The 26,448-nt window shown below is 41.5% G+C and overlaps 3 protein-coding genes across 6 annotated transcripts in view; 1 reads left to right on the top strand and 2 right to left on the bottom strand.

Moving 5' to 3' along the window:
* evi5b (ecotropic viral integration site 5b) overlaps positions 1-3,609 on the bottom strand; it is a 47,801-nt gene extending 44,192 nt beyond the window's left edge. For 3 of the 4 annotated variants that reach the window (XM_084067035.1, XM_084067034.1, XM_084067032.1), the window contains exon 1: positions 2,613-2,836. The gene's annotated coding sequence lies outside the window, so the exon portion shown is untranslated. Of the gene's footprint in view, positions 1-2,612; positions 2,837-3,326 lie in introns of those variants that run through there. The other variant, XM_084067033.1, reaches the window with a different exon arrangement.
* A 2,669-nt stretch (positions 3,610-6,278) lies between these two features.
* Positions 6,279-13,890, top strand: rpl5b (ribosomal protein L5b). Its single transcript, XM_084066902.1, has 8 exons — positions 6,279-6,393; positions 6,885-6,954; positions 7,050-7,165; positions 7,253-7,387; positions 7,626-7,828; positions 11,171-11,348; positions 12,774-12,862; positions 13,730-13,890. Exons 1-8 carry the CDS (start codon positions 6,391-6,393, stop codon positions 13,824-13,826), a joined length of 891 nt encoding a protein of 296 aa, XP_083923028.1. The 5' UTR covers positions 6,279-6,390; the 3' UTR covers positions 13,827-13,890.
* Positions 13,891-14,793: 903 nt separating this feature from the next.
* Positions 14,794-26,162, bottom strand: dipk1ab (divergent protein kinase domain 1Ab). Its single transcript, XM_084066472.1, has 5 exons — positions 26,044-26,162; positions 16,653-16,787; positions 16,352-16,459; positions 16,076-16,252; positions 14,794-15,709 (listed from the first exon to the last, which is right to left on the bottom strand). The coding sequence occupies exons 1-5, from the start codon at positions 26,101-26,103 to the stop codon at positions 14,897-14,899; spliced, it is 1,293 nt and encodes a 430-aa protein (XP_083922598.1). The 5' UTR covers positions 26,104-26,162; the 3' UTR covers positions 14,794-14,896.
* Positions 26,163-26,448: the final 286 nt, after the last annotated feature.

Below are 26,448 nucleotides of genomic sequence, written 5' to 3' on the forward strand. Positions count from 1 at the left end.
GCACGGGCTCTGTATGGGCACGTCTCTTGCAGGATGCGGTGACAGCGTCGTGTCAATGTAATATGAAAACAAACTAAATCAATTGATTGACTAAAACCTAAATTTAGAAGTGCACTACAGCCCTTATCATTATGTATGAAAATGTTTTGAACATAGCAGATCTACAAGCTCACAATGCACTGCATAGCAACATGTTGTGAGCTTGTAGATCTGCTATTTTCAAATAGCCAGTGGTGGAAAAAGTACTAAAATGTTTTACTTAAGTAAAAGTATCAATACTGCAATATAGAAATACTCTGTTACGAGTAAAAGTCTGGAATTCAAAATGTACTTGAGTAAAAGTACAAAAGTATTGGCATCAAATTTCAATCAATTTCAAGTTCTCAAATGTATGAAAATATTTTGAAAATAGCAGATCTACAAGCTTGTAGATCGGCGATTTTCAAATGGCCCTATACAGGGCTGAAGTGATTAATGTATGTTTTGTAATAATAATCAAAATATTCAAAGTAACTAGTAACTAATGTTTTCAAATAATTGTAGTGGAGTAAAAGTATAATATTTGCCTCTGAGATGTAGTGGAGTAGAAGTAAAAGTATTGGAAATACTCAAGTGAAGTAGAAATACCTAGTACAAAATTTTATTAAGTACAGTAACTTAGTAAATGTACTATAGTTACTTTCCACCACTGCAAATAGCCAAAGTTTAAAAAGGGCTGAAGACTTGTGGTTAATGTATGTTTAGTAATAATATTAATAATTCAAATTTACAAAGTGACTAGTAACTAAAGTTTTCAAATAATTGTATTCATGTTTATTTGTAATAATGTGATTGCATTTTATTTAAATGTTCTCAATCTTGTATTCTTAACTTTAATGAAAAAACTAAGTTTATACGTTTAAAAAAAATATTTTTTATTATTTTATTTAATTACAAAATATCGGTCAAAAACATCGGCAATCGGTGGTCCAGGATTCTCAAAATCGGCATCGGCATCGGACCCAAAAATCTGGCATCGGTCGGGCTCTATTCCTGATGTAAATTGTCTTTGCCACGCAGGCTGTAAAAGGAGTGTTTGATGTGTTATCAATGGAAGTTGACACAGGACTTAGCATTCCTGATACACAGTAAAATCCTCTATGTGTCAGTGTATGACATTTGTAACTCTTTGAGTGTATAAATGTAACCAAATTACAAACACGTTAGGTGTTGGGTGCAACAGTGTGCTCATGTTGTGTCTAATGTTACAGTAGCCCCCATGCAAGTAGCTAGTAGATCTGCTATTTTCAAAAGATTTTTTATACATAATGATAACTTGTGAAACGGGACACTCTGCATAATGAGCACTTTTACTTTTGGTACTTTAAGTATATTTTGATACCAATCTACTTTAGTACTTTTACTTAAGTAAATTTGCATTACCGGACTTTTACTTCTAACAGTATTTCTACATAGAGTGTTTCTACATAGCGGTATTGATGCTTTTACTTAAGTAAAACATTTGAGTACTTTTCCCACCACAGCAGAAGTGTTACTGTAGTGTTACAGTAACTACCAGTCAGATACAAAACCCCTCTCATCATGTTGCCTAAAACGTTCCCATCTGTATCAGATCAGATGATAGCCTGGATACCAACTTAACTTTACGAGCCAAAGAACAGTTTACAACGCGAACATTTAACACGAAAGCAAATCAGATATTTAGACATTTAAACACTTATTTGAGGCAGAAGCAAACGCTTCTGTTTGCTTCAACAGACAAGAAACGACAACCTAAACAACCGTCCCAATAGTTTCTGTCTCGTAACAAGACATACGAAACTATAAAAGTCAGACTCGATCATATACATCTATGATAGTCTTGATCCAAGGCTGTCTATCCAAAACACAAGAAACCAGAGTTACTGTCTGTCTCTCACACCAGGACATAGACGGCCTCAAAACACAAGAACCACTGTTGCCAGACTTTGCGATAGAAATGAGCAACTAGGTCTATGAAAACTAGCCCAAAAGAAGCAACTTAGGCCATAACATAAATGATGCACTTTATAAACGGATGTGCTATCGGCTATTTGAAAATAGCCAATCTACAAGCTCACAGCGCGTTGTGAGCTTGTAGATCTGCTATTTTCAAAAACCCTTGTAATAAAATGTGGAATATTTAGATTTTGTTGAAACAACAACACAAATGCTCCCCTGGGTGTACTGAATGTAATTAGTGTTCATTTAATACACCCTTGCAGTAGCCTGGCAGGGCTATATAAGCCTGACCAGCTGTAACTATTTTGTTGATTAACCCAGCAGTAAATGGCAGACAAGCCAAAGAGAACTCATGTTCGAGTTCATGACAGGCACAAAACATTTTCATGAAAATATTTGAGAGCCACTGGTTTATGTGGAAGCAAGCCTAAATAAGCCAGTACGCTTTTGGAAACAAGTTCAAAAAACCGCAAACCGCATGCAACCACCACTTTTTACAAGCAACTTCACAGAAAACGAAGGCCAAAGTCGCTTATAAATAAGCCGACGTGGCAACACTGACAAGAACCCAGAGTTACTGTCTCACACACCAGGACATAGACCGAACCCAAAACACAAGAACCAAGCCTTACCTTGAAGCCTTTTGGACCGCCGGCAGTAAACGTGTTCTACTTCCCATGCACGACGCTACGGGTTCCACTACCAAAAGAAACAAACTAGTGCTTTGAAACGTGTTGAAAACCACTTATTTCCCCGAGGTTTTACAACTTGAGGCAACGCCAGCTAGCATTAGCTAGTCCCCATTGACTTCCACGGTCCAGCCCATGAAGCCGAATACGTGTACACAACACACACATACACAGTACACACACACTAATGTGCTCCACACAAGACAGACGACAGGCCGAGGTACTAACTGTTTACATCCTACCGAGCATGCGCCCCAACGGGGTCTAAATATGAAACATTACCGCCACCTCGTGTTGCTATTGAGTGACTGCACTGCCAGAGTCCAAATTTGATTGTAATCTAATCTAAAATAGCCTATTTTAAGTCTGACTTTAACTCTGAGAGAGTATAAATGGAACGGTTCATTTGGTTCCATTTGTAGGTTACATTCTCAGAGTTACAAGGGCCTAGGCTAGGGATAGGGGCCCAAAAGGACCTTGGCTAGACCCTTGTATGAATTGTTTCCATTTTGTAGACCTCTCTCATAGTTACATCATTGTGGAATAGTAATAATGCCCATCAAGATATTATTTGGTATAAAGTTGTAAGAAGAAAAGAAATGCTCAAGACAAATGCAAATTAAAGTGCCTGTAGGGTATAGCTGTGAAGTTTCTTACCTGAAGTTCATTGCTGTAGGGGAAAGTAATTCCATTTGAGCAGACAGGAGCCAATTAAAACACTTTTGCTATAAATTGACAGAATTTGGAGTTTTCAAGTCTAAGTCTTCAAGCTTTGACATTGTTCTTTCAAAGAAAAAAAACTGATGTACTTTTCTAAGCAAATTATCTTAATATTAACATTTACACATCCAAAGACTCTTCTAAATGATCAATATGTAACTAATCAAAAGTGTTGAAATGCTTGCAAAAGGCTATTTAAAACTAAACTAAACTAGAAAAAGCTGGCACGACAATTCTTTGCAGCGTCACACAGCTTACGCATTGATACTACAGAACAGATACTCATCATAAACCAATCAGAAAGGAAGTTCCCAGACAGTGAACTTGATTCACATACCAGAAGGCCATCAAACCCACCTTTCTGGTTTTGCATGAACTTTCTGACGCACATCTCACATTTATTATGTTAGACACACACACCTCTCTTATTATATTACAACAAATGACACTGTAGGGTAGGCTTTACAATGCCATTGTGAATGCTAACCTGTGAATAGAATGTTTTCTCAGCCAGCCATTAAACATTTCATATCCTTTGTGTGTTTTGAACAGTAAACTGCACCTGAAACCCAGTTAATAGGCTACCTCTGTGCAAATGTGATTCAGCACCACAACACATAAACCAGACATAGGAACACATTTGTTCCTTTTATGTCTAGTGGTGCTGCTTTCTTATTTATTTTATCAGATATCATATCATTTTTATTCCTTTACACAATTATTCCATGTACTTCACATTTTTTAACCATAGCCTATTTTACTTCAGTGATACTCCATTGTTTTATGCGGCTGTATATATATTTGTAGATTATGTGTTGGGAAGTACCAATAAACATTCCTGACAACATTGGCTGTCATTTTGTTGTTTTCTTAATACATACCTCCAAGGAAATTGTGTTAAATATCTCAGCATATGACACTATACCGATATATTTGACTGCCTACACTGCAATACACATTCACAATTATGAAAGCTCCATGTAATTACAGCTCAATAAATTCACACACATAGATGGATTCTGGCAAAGTTGTTCGCCCATGTCAGTGCAGACCACCTGAGGAAGCACCACATCGCATCATTTATGTTTCACCTTGTAAACACAGGATCTGACAAAGACCTCAGGTCCAGATCTGGTTCTTCTTTCTTAATATACATTTGCAAGACAACTGACCATTTATCCACCATAGAAGATGAGGAAACAATAAAAAAGATTATAGGTCTATTAGGACTGTTCCCTGGAGCCTTTACTAGACTCATAAATAGCATCCCACACACCCACAAATCAGAGAAGTTAGAATTGAAGCTTTTTTTTGTTGCTTATCTATACCTACCAGCACACAACAGCATATAGTAGGCCTATGTACGGGTATATATAGTAAATATACATATGTTCATATTGTTGATATCATTACTAGCCTACTATTTTCCTAGGAGTATCATTTTTACCTTTCTATCTTTTTTTTTGTTTTTTATTTGACTATTATCCATACTATTGAGGAAGCTTGAAGTGCAAGAATGTCACTGCCGCTTCCAGCTGTATTGTATAATATGACATGACATGCAATACATATTGTTATGACCCTATAGGGTCATATGTGTAGTTCCTTATGTGTTGTCTTCTATGTGCATGTTTCTCCCTTCATTGGTGTATGTCTGATTGAGTGGTGATGATGAGTGACTGATTGATTACCAGCTGGTTGGCTCCTGTGATGAGGGGCTCAACTATAAAGGTGGCTGTCACCAGCCTTCTGATGGCTTCCCCAGCCAGATTCTGAGCACTAGTACTCTGCATTGTTTTTAGAATGACCATGATTTAAAGTTCTTGATAATCTAATGCCTTAGGTGTCTAGGGATGGATGACCTCTATTTTCGTTATTAGTTTGTTCTGTTTTTATTTGTTATGTTAGGTTAGATATTTGTATTTTTGGTTTCCTTTGTTAGGTAAGAGCAGGATTTATGTTTTGAATTTGAGTTTATGGTCCCTCACCCTGAGGTAATGTTCATGTTTTATCTCGGCTGTAAAATAAATCCTTAACTCTTAAGATTGTAAGTGTGGCCTGGCTGTTTGGGGTCTGGGAAGGAGGGAGTCCATCTTTTATGTTGCACGTAGTGACCCCTAGCCTAGGTCATAAGAATATGTACCATCTTGAACCTGGCCAACAGGTAGAGGGATACTGTGCTACCTTGTGGGTCGTCAGCAGTGTTAAGCAGAAGTGGAGAGACCTGGACTGCTATGGCATTCTGAATCCTCCTTTAGAGGTTTGAGAGAGAGACTAAGAGCATGCGTTCAGACCAGCAAGGAAAGCGTTGTAACTGTCCTGGAGAATATTGAATGTTTGATACGGAGCTGCATGGGCTGGTTAGTAGGAAGGGTGTGATGGGATCCTCCTGATGTAAAAGTGTAAACCTACATGAGTATGTGGCCAGTGTGTGCCTTGAATGACAGCTGACTGTCCAGCATCAGCTGCATCACTCTTGGGTTCTTGGCAGTTGTTTGAGCAGGAGACACCAGTATGTTGTCAATTGAAATGTAAAGCTCCTGCAAAGTCTTTCCAGGGAAGCAGTTAACTGTTTTGTCTAGGTGGAGGGGTGACTGAAGTGTGTACAGTAGGTCTACCTAGAATGTGAGCATAGGCCTATCTATGTTCCCAGGGTAGGGTCCACCTCCACCCTAACTGTAAAAACGCTAACTAACCCTACACCAACCAATCCTAATAGGACACACAATTTAAATGCATTTAAATAATTAAATGCCATAACACGACGGTAATTCATTCCTGATCATACAAAATAAATACTTCTAATGGCGAACCCCAGGTCGATAGGGGGCAGAGTAGAAAATTCACCGCAGTATGGTGTCGTCGGCGTTCATCTTGCTCCCTTGCGCCGTGCTATGTATCGCGCATGCGCGAGGGCTCCTTCCTTTTTCCCGTGCAGTGGAGTCAAAACACCAGTCTTTGGCTCCTGGCTTCTGTCTAAGGAGACAAAAAGACTGCAAAAATGGTTTGTAATCTGTCCAAATATCTATCTACATCCATATATAAGACACACACCTTACCTTTCGTGGCCTCAAATGTCCGATGGTGTGTTTTATTACTTATGGATGAATATAGATTCTGTCCTGCTAACGTTCAGTCAAACGTGGCCTAATGGCCACCGCAATGAATTCCTGTTGCCTGTGAACAGTTTTTCTTTGACATGTACATGTGTGTGACAGGGGGACACCTTATGTGATAATGTCACCCCAAAAACAGTGTTGCACAGCTTATCGCTCTGTTAGCTAAACGTCAAACCAGGTTAGCTACTATGCTAACGTCACCCATTGGCTTGTATTACCAGCGGTGTATTAGAGCTAATGCTGTCCATGACTGTCACACACAACAGTGATGCAGTGACTGGCACCTCGCTGTATATGTCAAAATGGAATATGTACACGATCTGCTTATTGTGTGTATGAGTGTCAGCTGTTGAACTGGTGACATGTCTCTTCACAGGGGTTTGTCAAAGTGGTGAAGAATAAGGCCTACTTCAAGAGGTACCAGGTCAAGTTCAGGAGAAGGAGAGGTAAGGGGCTCCGGCTTTCACAACACAAGGCAACTACACCTTATTCTGTTTATTCATGCACTTGTGTGTTCATTTGTCTGTGTTCTTATTCACAGAGGGAAAGACTGACTACTTTGCCCGCAAGCGCCTGGTCATCCAGGATAAGAACAAGTACAACACACCCAAGTACAGGATGATAGTCCGTTTCTCCAACAGAGACATCGTCTGCCAGGTGATTAATGGATTTGAGTGCAGTATGGTATGGCTGTCAAATGCATGTGCAAACTCGAACTCATGGGTTCTTGTGATTGTGTTACAGATCGCCTATGCCAAGATCGAAGGTGACATGATTGTGTGTGCTGCCTACTCCCACGAACTGCCCAAATACGGCATCACTGTTGGGTTGACAAACTACGCCGCAGCCTACTGCACTGGTCTGCTGGTGGCTCGCCGAGTAAGTTTGAAGCACTTTACTTTTCCAGAAGTGACTGTTCTGTTCATAGTGGATGTTAGCAGCATTTCTTCTGTGTTTTGCTATGATGGGAGTGTCTTCAGATGTTTCTGGTTCATCATACTTATAAGATAGAATAGATAATCTAGTTTCAATTAACCCTGAGGTTGTTAGTTTCTGATCCTTGCTGTCCCTGGGACGTTAGTCACCAGTCTAAATGTGTTTTTTCATCTCGCACCAGCTGCTGAATAAGTTCGGCCTAGATAAGGTGTACGAGGGCCAGTTGGAGGTTAATGGTGAGGAGTTCAACGTGGAGAGCATTGACGGTCAGCCAGGCGCGTTCACCTGCTACCTTGACGCTGGGCTTGCCAGAACCACCACAGGCAACAAGGTGTTCGGAGCTCTGAAAGGAGCCGTGGACGGAGGCCTTTCCATCCCCCACAGGTACCCGCTAACTGTTGTTTGGATTTAAACGGAACGCTGAGCCTGCTGTTGTAATTGAGTTTGACTTCAAACCAATATCTACCTTTTGGTTGAAAATGTGGTGTCCGCTATAAAAACATATTCTGGAGTAGTGGTGGATTTTGGGCAATATGTCAAAACGTTTCTGTTGGTCCCCGCCCCATTACCCCAAAAGTGTTCAAGGAGGGGAGGACAGACGACGAACAGACCCCGAGAGCATTTTATAGGAGATGTTAAAATCTACTTGTGTGAATTATCACAGGATGTGAGGAAAGTTTAGTTGGTGTCGACTAGGACGGGTCTTTAAATTAGGGATGTGTGTAGTGCCTAATTTAACTGACGGTTAAATGATAACTTTGTAAACATCTAGGCATCTAATCTATAATTAAAATGAAGCGCTCCTTACAACAGTAGGTTTGGGAATCTGTTGGGATTTGATGCAGCCGCCACGTAAATGTTCAGTAGGGAGGCAGCACCGTTTAGCCGACTAGCCGTGCACATCCTGTCATGTCAAGTTTTGACGTGGTCAAATACTGTCAGCATTGCCTTTATTGACACATAGCAGCAAGAGAGAGAGAGACAGGAAATGTGGAGAGATTAGGGGAATGAAATTAATCAGGTTTCCTGGTCGTCCGGGAATGGAACCGGGGACTCATTTATCATGGCGTTGTGCTCATGTGGTATGTCATGTGCCTATTACTTGGTGGGGTCAGAAATGGGTTGCTAAATCAATTCTCAGTGCAAATACACCTTGGGTCAGAAAGACCTGCCTCCTCACTTCATCACGCAACTTTCTTTCTCACCGACGTGCTCATTCCCTTCACACGTCTGTCCTGCTTTACCATCCAAGCCTAACTTTTCCCAGTCATAATATACACTAGTTGCTGCAGTTGATTGCTGTCAGTTTGGGCACTGGTGCCGAATGGACACAATCTCGCACTAACATGACTCCTTTGTCCTTATTGTCACGTAGTGCGTGCGAGTTGTTTAACTTCAGAGGCTGTGTCTGCTTTTTGGTCAATTAGTAAGTACAACGGACGTTGGAAATATTGTCGCAGAGTCACGGTGGCTATTTACAACTACGAACAGCAACTATAAAGTCGTTGTCTTCATGTTTGTCTGTCCATCAGTACTCCCTTGGTGCAAACGCCACTAACCGCTTTCTTTTTCTGATAGATGTTGAGGAAGGCTTGATGCCGAAACATGTCAGTTTATGCCCTTGCCTTATTAATAAAAAGTACTAGTGTGTTCAGATGTTGGGTGAGTGGAAATGCCTCTTCATTTTCACTGGTTTTAAGCTTTTGTCTGAACCTCCACGTTGGGCGCTGATCAACATGGCAGGTAGTAGAAACTACTGCTTTGTAAGAGGCTGTGCTTTACCCATTTTTTATTCCTCACTTGCATGGGTGTGTAGTAGCTACTTAAAGATGGATGTTGTTGTAATATTCTAGCGAGATCCATTCACCGTTCCTTAGTTAACTAGCGAGAACGGGCTCTCTCCAGCCACCGTCCCCAGGGCCTGTCTGTTGACAGCCACAGGTCCACGTTGTAGCCGCAGCGACAGCGTAAACAATGTTACATAGATTAAATTTAGCTGTTGTCATAATTATGAAAATTTCTTAAACTTAACTTTCAAGTGAAGTTTATGGGGGGAAAGGGAGGAGTCTTTACTTCTGTGCTAAACCAACAGACTACCTGTCTCAGTCTCAGCCAGTGTGTAGTGCGCGCATGCACTCAAACTTTATTGTTGATCATGTGTTTTGTGATAAAAGCATTTGTTCTCATATCGGTAGGTCAGGAACTGAGTCATCCTTAGATATGTTACTACTTACTAGTACATTTTTGGAGAAACAAATAAAAAATAAAATCGAATGGCAATTTCAACATTCGACCATTATTTAAAAAATATATATATTCTATTCGACTCCCAAATTTCGTTCCGACAGCCCTAGAGCCGTGCACCTGGCAAATTATTGAATGGGCTGAGTGTGCTCGTTTTTGTTTCTACTGCTTTCTTTTTCTTGAAGCCAGCGTGGGTCGGATTCTGCAGCAATATATAACTCGGTCGACCAGTCAGCCGTGGGCTGATTGCCAGTGGATCGCGAGATTATTTTTGGATTAAAAAACTTTCGGGCGGTCCCATTGATGGTTATTGACTGCCACACCTACCATTGAGCTCGATGTATAATTTAAGTGTATTATGGTGGTACCGAAAATAACAGATTTACAAGCTCACAATGCACTGCATCCACAAGTGGTGTTCGCTTGTACATCTGTTTTCAGTGCACGACATTTGCATACATTAAGCATTAGGAGATATCATTGGTCAATAAACAGGGAAGGTGGTGTTGAAATCTACAAGCTTACAACGTATTGCATCCACAGGTGTTGTGGGCTTGTATATCTGTTTTCAGCGTGCGGCACGTGCATAAATGAAGCATTATGGTCCCTGCTTGCCTCCCACCGGATCCTCACTCACTGTATTCTGTAAGCATGCAGTAGCAGCCTGATTCGGTGATGTTAGCCTACAACGTGGATTTGAAAGCTCTCCAAGATCATTATGGATCATACATGTTTCACAAATGTTTCCTTGCACATTCCCTTCAAATGATTACATTTTTTGTACGTAATTCATGCAACGGTGTTGCTTTCTTGACAAAACAAACACATCTACTGGTGTAACTTTATTTAATATGCTGAGATGATGTACAGGCAAGAGCAAAGTTACTGACGCAAAATATGGAGCGATACGCCGTTCTGCATGCATCCTACTAATGAACAGCAAAATCCGCTTTGACATCATCTTAGAAAAGCTCTACAAACATAGCATGTAAAACAAAACGTATTTCAGCCAACGGTTGAGCCTAAATCTTTGACCCATAGACTCAGGAGACCTGCTCGCCAAATACATACTACACGACGGTGTCGCACACCTACAAGCTCACAATCTAGTATAAAAACATTTCATAAGAATTAAGCTGTGGCGGCCCAATTTAAGTAGAAGCGGGCCGCCACAGTTAAATGCATATAGGGGAAACACTGATGTCAATAAAAGGCTCCCCCAAAATAACTTAAAAAAGAGGCAGGGCAGCGTTGGTGCACTGCAGAATACTGGTCCATTTTCTACACTTTAAGAGTTAAATTAACCCTCAATCAATACAGGTCTGAGCAGGCTTAAGCTATTGTGGTTATGATGTGGTCAGCATGTTGGTCCATCCACCAGGGTGCCCCATGAGGCTGATGTTGTAATGTATCCCTGTCTGTATTGTGATGATTGACTCGACCATTAAAAGCAATTAACTTGTTTCTCTTGTTTCCTCCCAGCACCAAGCGCTTCCCTGGGTATGACACAGAGAGCAAGGAGTTCAACGCTGAGGTCCACCGCAAGCACATCATGGGCGTCAACGTGTCTGAGTACATGAGCTACCTGATGGAGGAGGATGAAGACGCGTACAAGAAGCAGTTCTCCCGCTTTATCAAGAATGGAGTCGCCCCTGACACGGCAAGTCAACCTTCATGTACCTTTTTAATGGCCTTGCATGATTGCAATGCCATCTCTTAACCTCCCTTCACTTCACACTATCTATTCATTGCATGATTGTTGCTTGTCAAAAAGGAACTGGCTTCTACCCATGTAGCTTGCTATTAAATGGCTCCATTTGAGGACATAGGTGAGGCATTTTGGTCAAGCTATGCTTTTTCTGTCGAGTCTGGTTGGAAACGGTCTGCCGTCATTACCAAATTGATCGCCCGTTTCAGTTTCTCCTAGGTTATCAATTTGAATCAATTGACTGGTGATTCAACGTACTGTGGTACTGCATGTTCAGTACAGCCAGTGTTGCATTATACAGAGTGAGGTCTGTGTCTAATTTATGCTTGAAAATAGCAGACCTGCGAGCTCACAATATGTTGCATCCGCGATGCGCTGTGAGTTTGTAGGTCTTCTGTTTTCGGCACGTGATGCTGTCGTGTGATGCTGCTCAGTTGCACTTATGGCTCTGTGATCTTGATAAGATGATGCACTCGATCCACAGCTGTAGCCTATATCGGCTAACCACATAAAATGTACAATGCAGAACGTTCTGCCATATAAACGGAACCGCTGAAGAAGTATAATATAATTTGTCATGTAGTCTTTTTTGTCAGAGAACATGCATACGTCAAATCAAAACATATATATTAAAGCCATTAACAGTTGCCCGATTGTCCCCAGGGCAAGTAAGGCCAATGGTGAGTTTTTGCAGGTTTTATTCTTTCTTTGTTTTTAGAGACTGGGAAAGCGCAATCTGCTCTTCGTTATTCACACGATGTGTCCATAAACAAGTCCTCACCTTTTGCCTTTTAATTTGAAATTACAATAATGTGTTGATAATGTTTACCCCTCAAACTAAATATTTTACCTGACTATTGGCCAGATAAGATATACCCACTCTTTGTCATGTTCTGTGACTGCAATTTCAGAAGCTTGTTGGGTAATGGTAATCATAATTTATCCGGCTATTGTATTCCCCCTCCTTGGTTGCCTATCGGACATGTAAAGTATATAAGAATAAAAAAATCTGCACACCAGTATGCTGCTTCCAAATGCAAGTTTACTTTGATAACGTTTTGAGCCACCAGGCTCTTCCTCGTTTCGAGCCTGGTGGATCGAAACTTTACCAAAGTAAACTTGGATTTGGGAGCAGCAATACTGGTGTGCTGATGTTTTATTCTTGTATACTGTTCAAATGATTTTGATCCAGCACCCAGCCTGGTAGGTCTGGGATGTGCGTGTCTTTTAGATGTTTATCAGCTTCTCTCTGCTTAACAGACATGGTCATCGGACATGTTGACTCCTTGCAACATCCAACAACCCATCATTTTCCTGCTTTATTAAAATGCATGCAAAACATTGGACTCTTTTGGTTATGAAATTGATGTCTTTCAGGTTGAGGAGATGTACAAAAAGGCTCATGCTTCCATTCGTGAGAACCCTGTTCACGAGAAGAAGGCCGCCAAAGAAGTCAAGAAGAAGAGGTAAGAATTAAACCACTATCAAAGTAAAACAATTTATCCTTTTGACATGCAATGGATCAAGTTGAATTTGAAAGAATGTGACAACTGGCAAGATACGGTTGAAGTTGTCAAACATTTGACATCTGAAAAATTGGTCGTGGGCACTAGCCTATGGGGGCTAATTGGGTTTTGAAAAATGAGGATTCAAAGTACAGAGTCGGCCACATGAGTAGCCCTTGCTTAATTTGTCCTTTGGAATTTACCCCATGATATACGTAATCTGACTGCAAGCATACCTGGCCCAGAAGTAACCCCCCCTTACCAAGTGTAGCATGAAGGTATTATTGCTGAACTGCCAGGATACCATTACTTTACACTGGCTAGTAAATGTAATAAAAAAGTAGTTTTTCCAATACCAGTATCGGAAAAGCTGCCCGATACTGCCTAAAATGCTGGTATCGGCGACAAGTATGCCATTCCGATACCACGTAATGTAAACAATTGTTGTATTTTGAATGCTTCAGTTGATGTTGCACTACTCTGTTTTATACTCTAAATGTACTAGTTACATTATCATTTTACTAACTTGTGGCTGCACTTTAACAATTATTAATGGAATTATTTATTCCTAGATTCTATTTTTTGTTACGCATTGGTATCGAATCGGTACTCTGTATCGACCAATACGCAAGTTGTAGGTATCTCAAGCTATTTCTCTGAACTGCTTTAAGTGATGCACCTCTAGGTTGTCCGTATTTGTATGGTGTGTTGTATTCATGTTTATATACTGTGCAGAGGCATGTGTTGAAAGTAGTTGCTCTACGTAAGGTAGCTGGCACTAGTAGAGAAAGTTTTGCCCATGCTCATTGTCCTTGTTTGACCTTGTAGGTGGAACCGTGCAAAGCTCTCTCTGGCCCAGAGGAAAGACCGTGTCGCCCAGAAGAAGGCCAGCTTCCTCCGGGCTCAGGAACAGGAGGCAGAATAAAGTGTTGGCCATCTGGGGTCCTAATGTTCCAGTTTTGTTCTAATAAATCTACTGAAAATTCAAACTTTGGCTACAAACTTGTTATTCTCACTCCGAGACCTATAGTGTTTGGTGGTAGGCATGTCCAAAGTCCGGCCCGGGGGCCAATGGTGGCCCGCGGGCAGATTTGATATGGCCCACGGCTTCCTTCATGAAACTTATTATATGTGGCCTGCCAGTATGTTCATGTAAAATTCATACATTCTTATTTTGGTGTTTTGAAATAAAGTAGATTGGCTATTTCACAGCAAAATTTGTAAGGATTCCTAACTGTTACTTCCGGTTTCATTCTAAAGGTGTGGAAGAAAGGACATTTTTATTTAGCATTTGTATGTGACTTTCTTCTGGTCCAAAGGTACAGTATGATAGGAGATGTAGACAGCACTAAGGTATTTTCAAATATGGTCCCCTTTAAAAAACGTTTGGACAATCTAATTTCATCACTCAGACACTTGATGGCACTGTTGGCTTACTCTTGGCTCTCGACCTAGATAGTGATGTATTTTCCCCATGGTATGCCATGAAAAGGATACTTTATTCATATTTGATGTGCAAATTTACCATGCTCTTGAACCATATTATGTTAGAAAACATTCTATTTAAGAAACAAACAAGCAGGTGTGTTGAGCTTAGAGATGCTCCGGCATTTCTGGTTAAAATAAAGTATGCAGAGGATTTGAAATAATAATGGGCACATTTGAAACTACAGTCCTTAACCTGTACCCAAACGAGGTAGAATATATTACTGTAAATAGTTTAATTAAAATACAATTAAATGTATTCCTAACTACATCTGACATGAATATGTTTAAATGTCTCTGCATGACTACTTGATTGTCATGGAAGTGATGTTTATTGTGTCACAGCTTAAGGAACTGATGAGAAAATTACCCGAAATATTCCTGGTTTGGATACAGGGCAAGTCACTAAACTATTCTGTTGTTAGACCCTCTGCTTTCCACTATAAAAAGATTGTCCTTAAATTTCCTGAAAACATTAAATATTAAGCAGTCCCATCTTTCAGTCCACTATTAGGAGTCTTTAGTATGTGATATCTTCTTCCATAATAAGGTCTTAAGGTTGTTCAGAATTAGAGAGTGCTCCATCTCCATCTGTTCAGCTGAGCCCTTAAGTGCAATACAGGCGTATAGCTGCTTCTCCAGCTCTTCATGCATGTCAGATGGTGCACCCCTCAGAATATAGTCCTTGAGCGCACCACATGCTTTGGCTAAGTTGGGCCTGGTCACCTCCGGTGTGCAGCGATGCTTGGTGAGGTCACAGGAGGTGTGGCAGTCGGCTCCATAGAGACAGTCGTCCTCCACGTCACAGCGTCGCTCCCTCATGGTCTGTTGGAAGGTGGCCTCTGGGACTATGAACCGCGCGTCCATCACTTTCAGGTCATGCCGGTCATTGTACCCGAAGCTGATGGCACTTACGTCACACATGAGGAAACTTCCAAAAGTGCCATGAAAGATGTCCTCTACCAGCTCCAGCAGTCCAATGGAGATCTTGGCTTTTCGTGGCCAGGAGGGGGTGAACCACTGGTCCATGCCACGGCGCACACCAGCAGGAATCCACAGCTCAATAATCCATGGTAGGCTGATCCCATATAAGGGGGAATATGGCACTTTCTCCATCACATACAGATCCCCACAGAAGCCCAGGAGCCTGGGTGTGTGCTCCCTGTCCTGCAGGACTATTGCCAACAGGAACTCATTAAGCTGAAGAAGTGCCCACATGGAGCGAGCCTCTGGCAGTGATATATGTCCATCCCTGTTGGCATCAGCAACCGAGAGGACTAGGGTTGCCAGATCTGAGAGGTTGGCTTGTTCCCCCACCTTGGTCTGAAAAGAAAGAGACAAAGATCAGAGAAGCTTTGTTGTTTGTTTCATCGTGACATTTGAAATTTTCTCTTTTAAAATAGTTATTCTTTAAGCAGTTTTCAGAGAGGAGAGTGTAGAGACACAGGAAATGGACAGGGAGAGAGAGCGGACAGGTGACACTGGGAGTCTGTTTCGAGCCCAGATCCTCACAAAACTCAGAAGGAGTATTAGTGCACTAACCGTTGAGGTACAAGGCACCCGTAAAATAGCATTTGTGCTATTTTACAAGTGAAGGTTCTCAGATATTAACTTGCAGGGCTGAGAAATCTACTGTAAGTGAAAGCAACTTGTGTGGTATGGTGTGAGGAATGATGGGTGCACTCTGACCTTTAGGTGGCTGAGGATCATCTCTTTAAACTTCTCCACAGAGGTCCCCTTGGTGGGCTTGTTAAAGGCCACCATCTCCTTCCTGGGCTCCATCTCGGCTCCCAGGTCATAACGAGGAACCTCCTCCATCTGGCACTTAATGATGCCCTCCAGGTCTCCCCATATCCCAGAATACACCTAGGACAGCGGACAGGTAGGCATGAGTAGTGGCACACAGGGACAGGTCTTTCTTGATCAAAACCAAACTAGACCAGAAAAGGTCATTACAGATCTGACCTGGCTGATGGGATTGGAAGACAGGCACTTCCCCAGGTAAAGTGTGTCTTTCTCACAAAGGCTGCTGCAGGCTGAGCCATCGATTACTCCCTTCTTGTACCTCTCGCACTAAAAGTTTACAACAGGGACTTGAAAACTGTTATAGTAAACCATTCATTTGATTTCAGATTTTCAATGTTTTAATTATCTTTGCCACAGTTGAGAGTATGTAATGTGAACACAGTATATTACCAGGCTGTATCAATATAGCACGGTAACTGGACACAGATACACAGGACAGGGACAGAAATGCAATACTCACTATTGCATTCTTGCAGTCGTGCCCGCGGCAAAGCTCTGTGTAGGATGAGTATTGTACGTACACTATCCAGCTGCCCACAAACACTGCCAGCCAGGAGAAGAACAGGTACTTCATATGGAGGTAAGAGATTCGTCCCTGTTGAAACAAAATATAGACACCCATGAGTGCTACTTTCTGATTGAATAAACGATTTCACAATGTTACTTATGACCTGGCTGATAGGATTGACGGACAGGCACTTCCCCAGGTAAAGTGTGTCTTTACCTGACCATAGTGTTACAGACACAGATATGTCATGTACAGACAGTTACCACTTAACAGACTTAACTGCTTAAACCACTATGAGGTTGCCAGGTTGAAAGTTGTTAAAATACAGCTGTGGTGTTAAGCCTGTGTTCAGGGATGATTATTGTGTTACTGTATATCAGAATTATTTTTGGTTGTTGGTCTCCCATTCATTGACCTGTTCATTATTTCCAGTACTATTTGAGGCTGTTGTCAGCATAAATTACCGGCATAATCTGAGCACTAATTCAATGCTGGCTCTTTCGGCTGACACGCATCATAATGGAGATAAATGAGAAAGGCCATCGTTGCTGTCGGGCAGAAACCTCATATCTCCATGTTTCAACTTATAGTTTTTTTGTACATGAATGACCTCATACAAGAGTGTTGCACAAAAGTAGTGCAAATAGCAGATCTACAAGCTCGCAATGTGTCGCAGGGCGACTATTTTGAAAGGTTTTAAAAAACAATAATAAAAAGGGAATGGTTTTGGACATACAAGGTTTCCATCTGACAGCGACGCCATGCATTTGTTGCTTGAGGCCAGCTCATGAGTGTCCTCTAAGTGCAGTGAGGACACAGCGTGCACTACCCATCTAAATTAGAGCCTAGATTCTCAGCATGGCATTTATTTACACTAACAATGTTAACATTTGTTTCTGCTCGCTACAAGATTAAACTCCTAATTATCCAACCTAACCATTAAAGATCAATGAGGTGCAGAGAGGTGTATTCAAGAGAGCAATGATATGGGACCCTCCAAATGTGGTCAAACGTTTGCAGGATGCAATGCACATGCCCTGAAGACACATTACTAATAGAATCATCTCATTTGGAAATGTGTGAAGATTGTGGTGGATTCATGGATTCATGTTGAAAACCAACAACATTTGATGGAAAATATTAGTGTTGTTACAGACAACACATTTATTTAAAGGCCTATTCTTGCATCCATAGAAGTGAATGTAATCTGCATTTGTGGTACGTATACAGCCAAATGGAAGACATGTCTATCAGAAAATAACAATTCTGTATCCTCATTATAGTAATTCTTTATTCTTTTGCAAAGGTTAACTGCTTGAGGCGTGTTTAAATTCAGTTTTGTGAAGCACTTCAATTATACAATGAAATGTCCCATCTGTCTTGCCAAGTATGAGCCACATGCAGCCGTTAAATAAGACACATAGATCATGCACATCCACTTTGGTGAACAGATGCCTTCTGTTGACTTTAGAAAAATGCACTACAAATATACAGCGAGGCAGGTGAAGTAGTTTGTGATGGATGCATACGCTATAAGACTTAATGAGCTGAAAATAACGTATGGCCTGGGAGACAGAATTTTTACAACACTCAACTGTTTTGTCGACTTTCCCCCCTAAGGATATTGAGGCAAGTCCAGAGGGAACCTCAGCAATAAACAGAGTGCAGCAGCTGTTGGGAGAATAACCGTATCAGCCAGAACTATAGAAGTTACTATGCCTTTCCTCTCCTAAATGCCGTGTCCCCAGACTCCCCACTGAGTCACGATGGAAACAACCGCACAGGTATATGCCTACCTGCAGTCAAATGGGATACAATCTTGAAAAATACATTCACTTTTTTTTTACTTTTTTTTTCACATTGCACCACTAGGTTGCACACCTGTTGTGCCACAGCTGCAACTCATGCATTTATTTGTTAAGCCTTATTTATACTTTGCAGTACGACAGTGTATAAATTAAGCATTAAATTGCCCAGCGTAGGTGGGCAGGAAATTAGTTGGACTGTTTATCTTTTTCAGGTCTCTGTAGAATTCTAGGCCTGATGTAGATAGATAACTTTATTGATCCGGCGGAGGAAATTCAGGCACCAGAGACAGCACAGCAGTAAAAGTTACAGAAGAATAACATCACAATAAAAACACCCTCCAACAAATATAAATAAAGTATACAGATGTATACACCCTATATTATCACCCTGCCTTGTGCAAAACAAGAGACATAAATATAAAAGTATACAAACGTATACAATCTCTACCAGTGGTCCTGGGACCCCACTTAAGTCTTGAGAGTGTACAGATGGAACCAAATGCACCCATTTGGTCCCAGATCTGTACACTCTCAGAGTTATGGGGGCCCTTGAAATTAAGAAGTTTGAGAACCACTGCTCTATACAATCCTCCTGCCTGATGCAGAACATGAAAAAGAGTAGCAAGGTAAGCCTAAAGTTATGACATCAGCACAGACCACAGGTTACGTTATTACAGATGAATGGATGTTACAATAGTCATACAATGTCGTGATGCTACTAAGTCACAGACTGAATAAGTCCTTCCTATCGCTCACTTGCTCTTAAATTTCTGTGTGGAGGAGGTGGAAGTGGTTGGCCCTGATGGCATCCAGCTTCCTCGGTACACGCACCTTCACCACATCCTACACCCCGCCCAGTGTAACCCCAATGACAGAGCCAGCCTTCCTCTTCACCAGCCTGTTTAGGCTGGTCCATGTGTACAAGGACCAGCCTTGATTTGTTCACCATGTGAACAAATCAATACTTACTTAATGCAAATTCATTCACAATAAAATATGCCCATATATAGGCCGTGCATATGTGTTTTCAAAACACAGAGAGAGAGCAGTATGGCATCTTTTTAAATACTGTTATCAATCCTGGTTAAGTGCCGATTGAGAAACCTTGTGGGTTAGAAATTGATTCTTTTTTAATTAGGACTTGCTGTTTATGATGTATTTCTCCATTAATTTACAAATTGTAGTCAGTAATTAATCTTAATTGTGAAAACGTCAGGTCAGGCTTCTCTTTCAGTGAGCCCACTAGGCCAGTTGATACTGAAATAGACTTTAAAGTAGAACACAAATCCGAAGTTACCCAAGTGAGTTGCATCGTAGAGTACCTCATTTGCGCAATAACTATTGAACAGGTGCTCTGTAATCAACAGTGAATTTTGCTCATGGTCTCACATGGCTGGTGATGGTGGTACAGACTATTTTAGACCCACTCTACTCATTGCATTCTTTTGCTTGTCTTTTCCATTCCAAACAAATGAATACGGTCTCTTGAGATCCATAATGGCACCCCTCCAATCGGACTTTGGTGGAGGAATAACAGACTATTTGGAGCCCTCCTTTCTGCTCAATTAATGATTCTAGTGCTCAGTGCTTGACAGTGATGTACTCTCCCTGCCTCCACACTCTGTCCCTTTCAGTTCCAATTTTCTTTATTGGCATAACACTCCCTCTCTCTCCCCTCCCCTTTTATGCTCTTTAGCACTGTCTGCTCTCATCTCCTTCCTACAATCCCTTACTCGCAAAGCAGAGTGAATATGAAAAGTGAGCCCATTTGAGAGACGCCATTGTACTTGCTCACCAAAAAGTAAACACCCACATACGTGTCCTTCATGTAGCAAACCACTGTAAGCAGAGTGTGTTTGGGTAAATGTGGCCACCTGAAATAATGAACAGGTTAAATCGGAGGTTCTGATTGAGGACCTTTAAACCTCATTCATACTTTGTCCGATGACAGTGTCACTTGCCAAAAATGACGCATCACTGTTGTGCGACACAGAATAAATTAGGTTTTAGACTGCATGTTGTCTCAGAATCAATCTTACATCCAGTGGTGAGCTGTGGGTTTTTGAACTAAGGGTACTGTATTTTATGACGTCACGTGCGCGCGCACGTGCGCAGGCATGTGCACATAGCCACTTACTAATACTGTATTCAACATGTGATTATTAATGTATTTATATTTCTTATTATTTTGTTGCATTGTTAATTTGTTGTTTTTATTTTTGTTTCAATTAATCAATTATTTTATTTTCCTTTTAGTTTTATATAAAATCCCTTTACATACTCACCCACACATAAGCAGTTAAAATAATCAGACACCTTGTCTTTGTCTTGTCTCAGAGAACTGGGTGCTCTGCTAAGCAATCCCCCTCACACTCTGCAGTGCACATTCAATTCAAGTCCATGGCTTTTCTCCAGTAGCCTAATGTTATGCAAAGCAGCCAGGTAGACGCTATTGAGAATGTCTCGCCACTGACGGCGCGAACCTTCAGAGGGGCTATTGTTTAAACTTTAAGGTGTTAACGACCGCCGCTGACGGTGAGTGCATGTGGAGCACGCGCAAGCCCCCAGCCCCCACAGTCTCAGAACTAAGGGTACGCCGTACCCGCCCGTACCCCCTAGAGCTCAACCCTGCTTACATCGTACTTTTTCCAGTTTGCTTGCCAGTCAAGCTTTCAGACAACCTCCATTGCTGTCTCTTTTCTAATCTAATCTTTCTCGCAATACAATGGCCCTCCTAATGTCAGCCTATCATTATCATCCCCCTCTTCTATGGAAACTGTCCAATAATCCGGCCCATTACTTTGTCAGCTAGCCATTCCCATATCTGATTCTACTATGCCAGGTTTAGGGGTATAGGAACGGAGAGGAAAATGAAAACAACAACAACAACAAAATACACACACACACACACACACACACACACACACACACACACACACACACACACACACACACACACACACACACACACACACACACACACACACACACACACACACACACACACACACACACACACACACACACACACACACACACACACACACACACAGACAACCACAGACAGACAGACAGACACTGCATTGCTGGTTGCACATCATTTCAGTTTTACGATGATGAGCTCAATTAACAAAATCATCTGTCCTTTACAAATACTGCACAATCTCTGAATATCAATTGACAAGTTTATAGCTCTAACTCTGATAATTATTTACGTATTTATTGACTTGCTTACAAGTTTGACCTGGCAAGCCGTAGGTGAAATGCTCCCACAACAAAACCATAACAGTCTGCAGGAAAACAAAGGTATGGTCGGCATTTACAATCAATATCTTGTGGCTTCCATTTCTGCTATGGGTGATGCATTTCTATCACTGGGATTATATTGAGCCTTTTTGAGGGGAAGAGAGCTAGGCAAACATGGCTAATGAGGCAATATTGATTGTGGCTGTTGTGACAGCTATTAATTAGGAAATGACAAGGAACTGTGGCCATACACTGAGGTTGATGGGACGGATCGGTAATTCCTTGTCGTTGTTTAGCTCCACTCACATTGACCCACAAACATAGACCCAGAGCCGGTATTAAAAACCTGTTCAACATCAATACAAACTCTGAAACCTGAGACGGCAGTGGTTCAGTAGGTAGAGTGGCCGCTTGGGAATCGAAAGGTTTGATACCCGGCTCATCCGGGCTTACCCATCGAAGTGTCCGTGAGAAAGACATTTACATTTTAAACCCTAATGGCTCCTGGTGAGCAAGCTGGTACCTTGCATATGGTTTGTTCTGCTGTCGGTGTGTGTGTGTGTGTGAATGGGTGAATGCAAATTGTAAAGCACTAGTTTGGATAAAGGTGCTACAGTATATAAACGCACATTTACCATTTTACCTAGAAGTAATTTCCACGGTAACCTGGTGTTCAAACACCAAGAAAGAGGTGATTGAAACTGATCAAGAACACAGGATATTACTGTTCCGACACATTTTATTTTTTTTGCAGGCTGCACACCCTTCATCCATTATGTATGATTATAAAGCTATCCCTCAGAGGTTGCCAGTTAATGGGTTCCCTTGTCTGCTGTACAGAGCCAAGACCCAAGACAGATAACAAGGGAGTGAAAAAGAATGGAACAACAAGGAACATTGAAATAATGAATACTGTCTGACACAAAGACCCACAACAACAAAGGTTTTAATTGAATAAACACAAGCAAAAAAACAACCTTGCACATGCAAAGCGTGACCATTGACAATGGTCACGCTTTGCATGTACAAGGTTGTTTACAAGTTGTACAAGGGACATACTTAGTGTTAATTGAACTCTGACGGGCCCGTATTCTGAGGGGGGATTCCAAGACAATCACAGATCTACAAGTTCACAACGCGTCAATTGTGAGATTGTAGATTTAGAGATTTAGCGTAGAGGGGAGGAAAAGAGCGGACCGAGTACAGAGCCGACCTCGGTAAAGTTTACTAAGATTAGAGGGCTTAAGTGGTTAACACTGAGGGGCTTACTGCATAATGATTAGGGGATGTGAACCAGCCCAAAGGGCTACCTATGTGACACTCTCCTTTGCAAAGAGTTATGTGCCAGTTTCTCAGTCTGATGTGTCTGTTTCTCACTAGGCACTCGGTGGGTGCTATTTTGTCCCGTGCTCCCATATGGGAAGATCTGACTCATCTTATCACGCTTCAGACAGCAGACATTCACAGTACCCCTCACCTCCCTCCAGTCCCTTCCCCGTTCTGACTCACTACTGCGACATATATGTGTGGACGGCTGAGCACAAGTCTGAACTTCACCCATTCGATTGGGATTTGAACCATCACGTTCAAACTGTAGTGAGGATATGTCAAACTCATTTGTATACCACAATGATTGTAGTCTTCTGACTAAGAAGCTTATTCTTAAAACTGAAATCAAACCAAGAACAAAATATAGTTTGGTTATAAATACATACAGTATTTCAAAGAGTCATAGTCCTCTACACAATATATTTATGTTTTAATATTGTCGGCTCTGTGTGATTTTGTCTCCTGTGGTGGAATTGGCTTTCTGTTATGTGAATCTGTTTTCAGTGTCACACTCTGTTGCCTCATTTCAGTTAGGTGTTAGAAAAGGCTCTGGCTCTGTCATTGGGCTGAGCCTGAACACTGTGAAGGTGGAAAAGAGGAACAGGTTCAGATTGACCTCTGGACAATGTGGCTCACGCTCTCAATAGGGAATTCTCCCATCTGTGGACTGAATTCAGCCTCTGTCTCTTCCAAAAGTGCAACAAATGATAGATCCCTGATTCCACTATACTACAGAATAAATATAGTAAGACAAACAAGACAGGCATGGATGCGACGGACGGACGGACGGACGGACGGACGGAGACAGATTGTTCAATTTGGCATTAATAATGTTCTAATGTATCTAATTCATTCTTGTTACAGTTTATAAAAACTCTCACATACAATAGGAATGCAAATCTTGCAAAGATTCTGGTCTCTTGCCCATTGAGGGAGAAACGATTTGCCTTAGTTCTCCATCCCGTTTGTGATGGAGTGAAAAAGAATTGCAGAATTGCAGGGAAGTAGATCAAAACACATTAAACAACAGTGTGTTGCACCAACATTTGGCAGCATGCAAATCCCTTGAGAAAGAGTCAAAGCTATTTCACCTTTCTACTGACTCACATTATTTCATGTGTTTGAACTAGCATCTACGCCTCACTGGTGCAAAAACATTAGAAACCTAATTATCTTCATGGCTTAACGGTTTTCAGGGAGATGTATGTGAATAATTAGAATTGCTAACTTTAATTTAGCAAATATGGAGAAACGTCTGAGCCTGAAATAAAGTAAAATCGGAGGGATGATGGTATGAACCATGGGCGAGAGTATTTTTGCATTCATGCATGTATTGTTTGTACTCTAGGTCCTCCTAGTATTCACAAGTCTTGTCTTATCGTAAAAATATATACAATAATTTTAAGTAGCCTTGTTGCTGTGAATATGCTGCTAGACGAATGAAACATCACATACAACTTGTCTGTCTTTGCATTTCCTGGAAATCGCTTCACTCTCAGCAGGATCACTGAATGACACTTGTTAAGTTGTCAGATAGTGGAAGGCTATGGTGGCCTGCCCTAGAAAACGATGTATGATGGTGGCCATCCCTTGAGATGGGCCGTCCTTTCCTCCACTGCATTTGACAACTTCGTTTCTCACATACAGGGAGGGAGAGGACTACATAGGAAAGACAGAGTATGAGCAAAGAATAGGCCTGCTTAAGTTAAACAGGGCAGTGCCAAAAGCAGTCAACTGAACATACCTGTATTATGTTCAGTTAAAATGAATGACAGGATAGGAGCCATGGCACCACTTTTATTGACCCAGCAAACACTTTCAAATAGGCTATCAAATGCATGATTTGAAACTGAGGATGAATTAGCCGGCTGATTATTATTTTCCTTTATTCATTTATTTTAATTTATATTAATATCACTGTGTAGATATTAGTCTGGAATCTCTGTGTGGAACCTGCATTTCCGAGAGGCAAATTCAAAAAATGCCTAACCCCATATTTACATACTGGGCTCTGATTGGTCCCTCACAACTTCGGAGGGAGAGAAATAAAATCTCTACTGAGAGGGGCCAGAATCTGCCACGGGCAATTTCTTTTTTGCAATGGCAGATTTGTCTGGAACCAGGCTACCCCCACCCTAACAAGCACTTGGACTTGTAGGAGACTAGGAGTTGAGGCATTACATTTCGTTTGACTCGGTTCCACAGATAAATAATGTGAAAATAGCAGATCTACAAGCTCACAACGCCTCGGAGGGGTTGTGAGCTTGTAAATCGGCTATTTTCAAAATGTTTCCCTCTTATTTCTTTATTTGACAATTTGGCCAATGTTTGACCATTATTTTATATTTATAGTAGGCCTATAGTTTGTTGATTACTTTTGATGCAGTGATGGTCTCTTTTTATAGGTAGGTATTAAAAAGCTATTAAAAGTCCTTAAATTGTCACTTCACTGTCATCTGGGGACCTCCCCCCCAAAAAATATATAATCATGTAGGTCCCGACCCACATGTTGAGAACCACTGATGTAGGCTACATAGAACGAATATCATTAGTAGTCCCGTCTACCAGCTGGCTGGATCATGGACCTGGTTGCTACAGCAACCAGTATCAGGGGGGTGGAGGTTGAGTTCTCCCGAGGCATATCGAGCATCAAGTGCCTAGGATCCTTCTCCAGTCTCCACTGTTGTAGGCCTACATAAAGTCTACATCATACCGTAGGCTACTGGAAAACATCGCATTGAATGTAGATAATATAAGCAACGACATTCATATAGGCAATGCGGTGTGTTTGTATGATAAATGTAGTTTTTTTTAAAAGGTTTAACAGTCGAGTGCATCATGCGACGTAGCCTACTACTAGACTATGGAACTGAGACGTGGTGGACCGATCATGTAAATACGCGATTACAAGGTTTTCGTCCCTAAAAGGGTAGCAGGGGTTTCCCCGAGGCGAGGCTTACCTGAATGTAGACGGGCTTCCTGAAGAGGAAGAGCCCCCATGGAAACAGAGCTCTTGCCATGGCCAATAATACATAACATCTCACAACAGCTGCCAAATGAAGCTATGCGTGCGCCTTATCTTATGCCACTTGACTTCTGAAAATTACTCTTCATATTAAGAGATTATAGTCTAGGTTTACAGGCAATTTAGACAAATGCACCGATATCCCCCCCGATAATTATATAGGCTAGATGCTGTACTCCCGCGGCAGTGTGTCTTGATCTTATGGTGTTGTGCTGCAAGGAGGCAGACCGACATGAAGCTACAGCTGCGTCGGTGGCGATGCTGCTGCTGCGGTAAAGTTAGTTATATATTGGCTGTGCAGGACTCAGAGAGCCTCGAAGAACCCCCCTCCCCCCCCTCC

This window comes from Gymnoscopelus microlampas (assembly GCF_963454915.1).
Source record: "Gymnoscopelus microlampas genome assembly, chromosome: 9".
Lineage (NCBI taxonomy): Eukaryota > Metazoa > Chordata > Actinopteri > Myctophiformes > Myctophidae > Gymnoscopelus > Gymnoscopelus microlampas.

Coding starts and splice junctions, on each gene's coding strand:
- rpl5b (XM_084066902.1), top strand. Junction 7,166..7,252: donor ACAGAGACATCGTCTGCCAG/GTGATTAATGGA, acceptor ATTGTGTTACAG/ATCGCCTATGCCAAGATCGA. Junction 11,349..12,773: donor ATGGAGTCGCCCCTGACACG/GCAAGTCAACCT, acceptor GATGTCTTTCAG/GTTGAGGAGATGTACAAAAA.
- dipk1ab (XM_084066472.1), bottom strand. CDS start 26,103: ATGGCAAGAGCTCTGTTTCCATGGGGGCTCTTCCTCTTCAGGAAGCCC. Junction 16,460..16,652: donor ACGACTGCAAGAATGCAATA/GTGAGTATTGCA, acceptor GTAAACTTTTAG/TGCGAGAGGTACAAGAAGGG. Junction 16,253..16,351: donor CTTCCAATCCCATCAGCCAG/GTCAGATCTGTA, acceptor CCGCTGTCCTAG/GTGTATTCTGGGATATGGGG.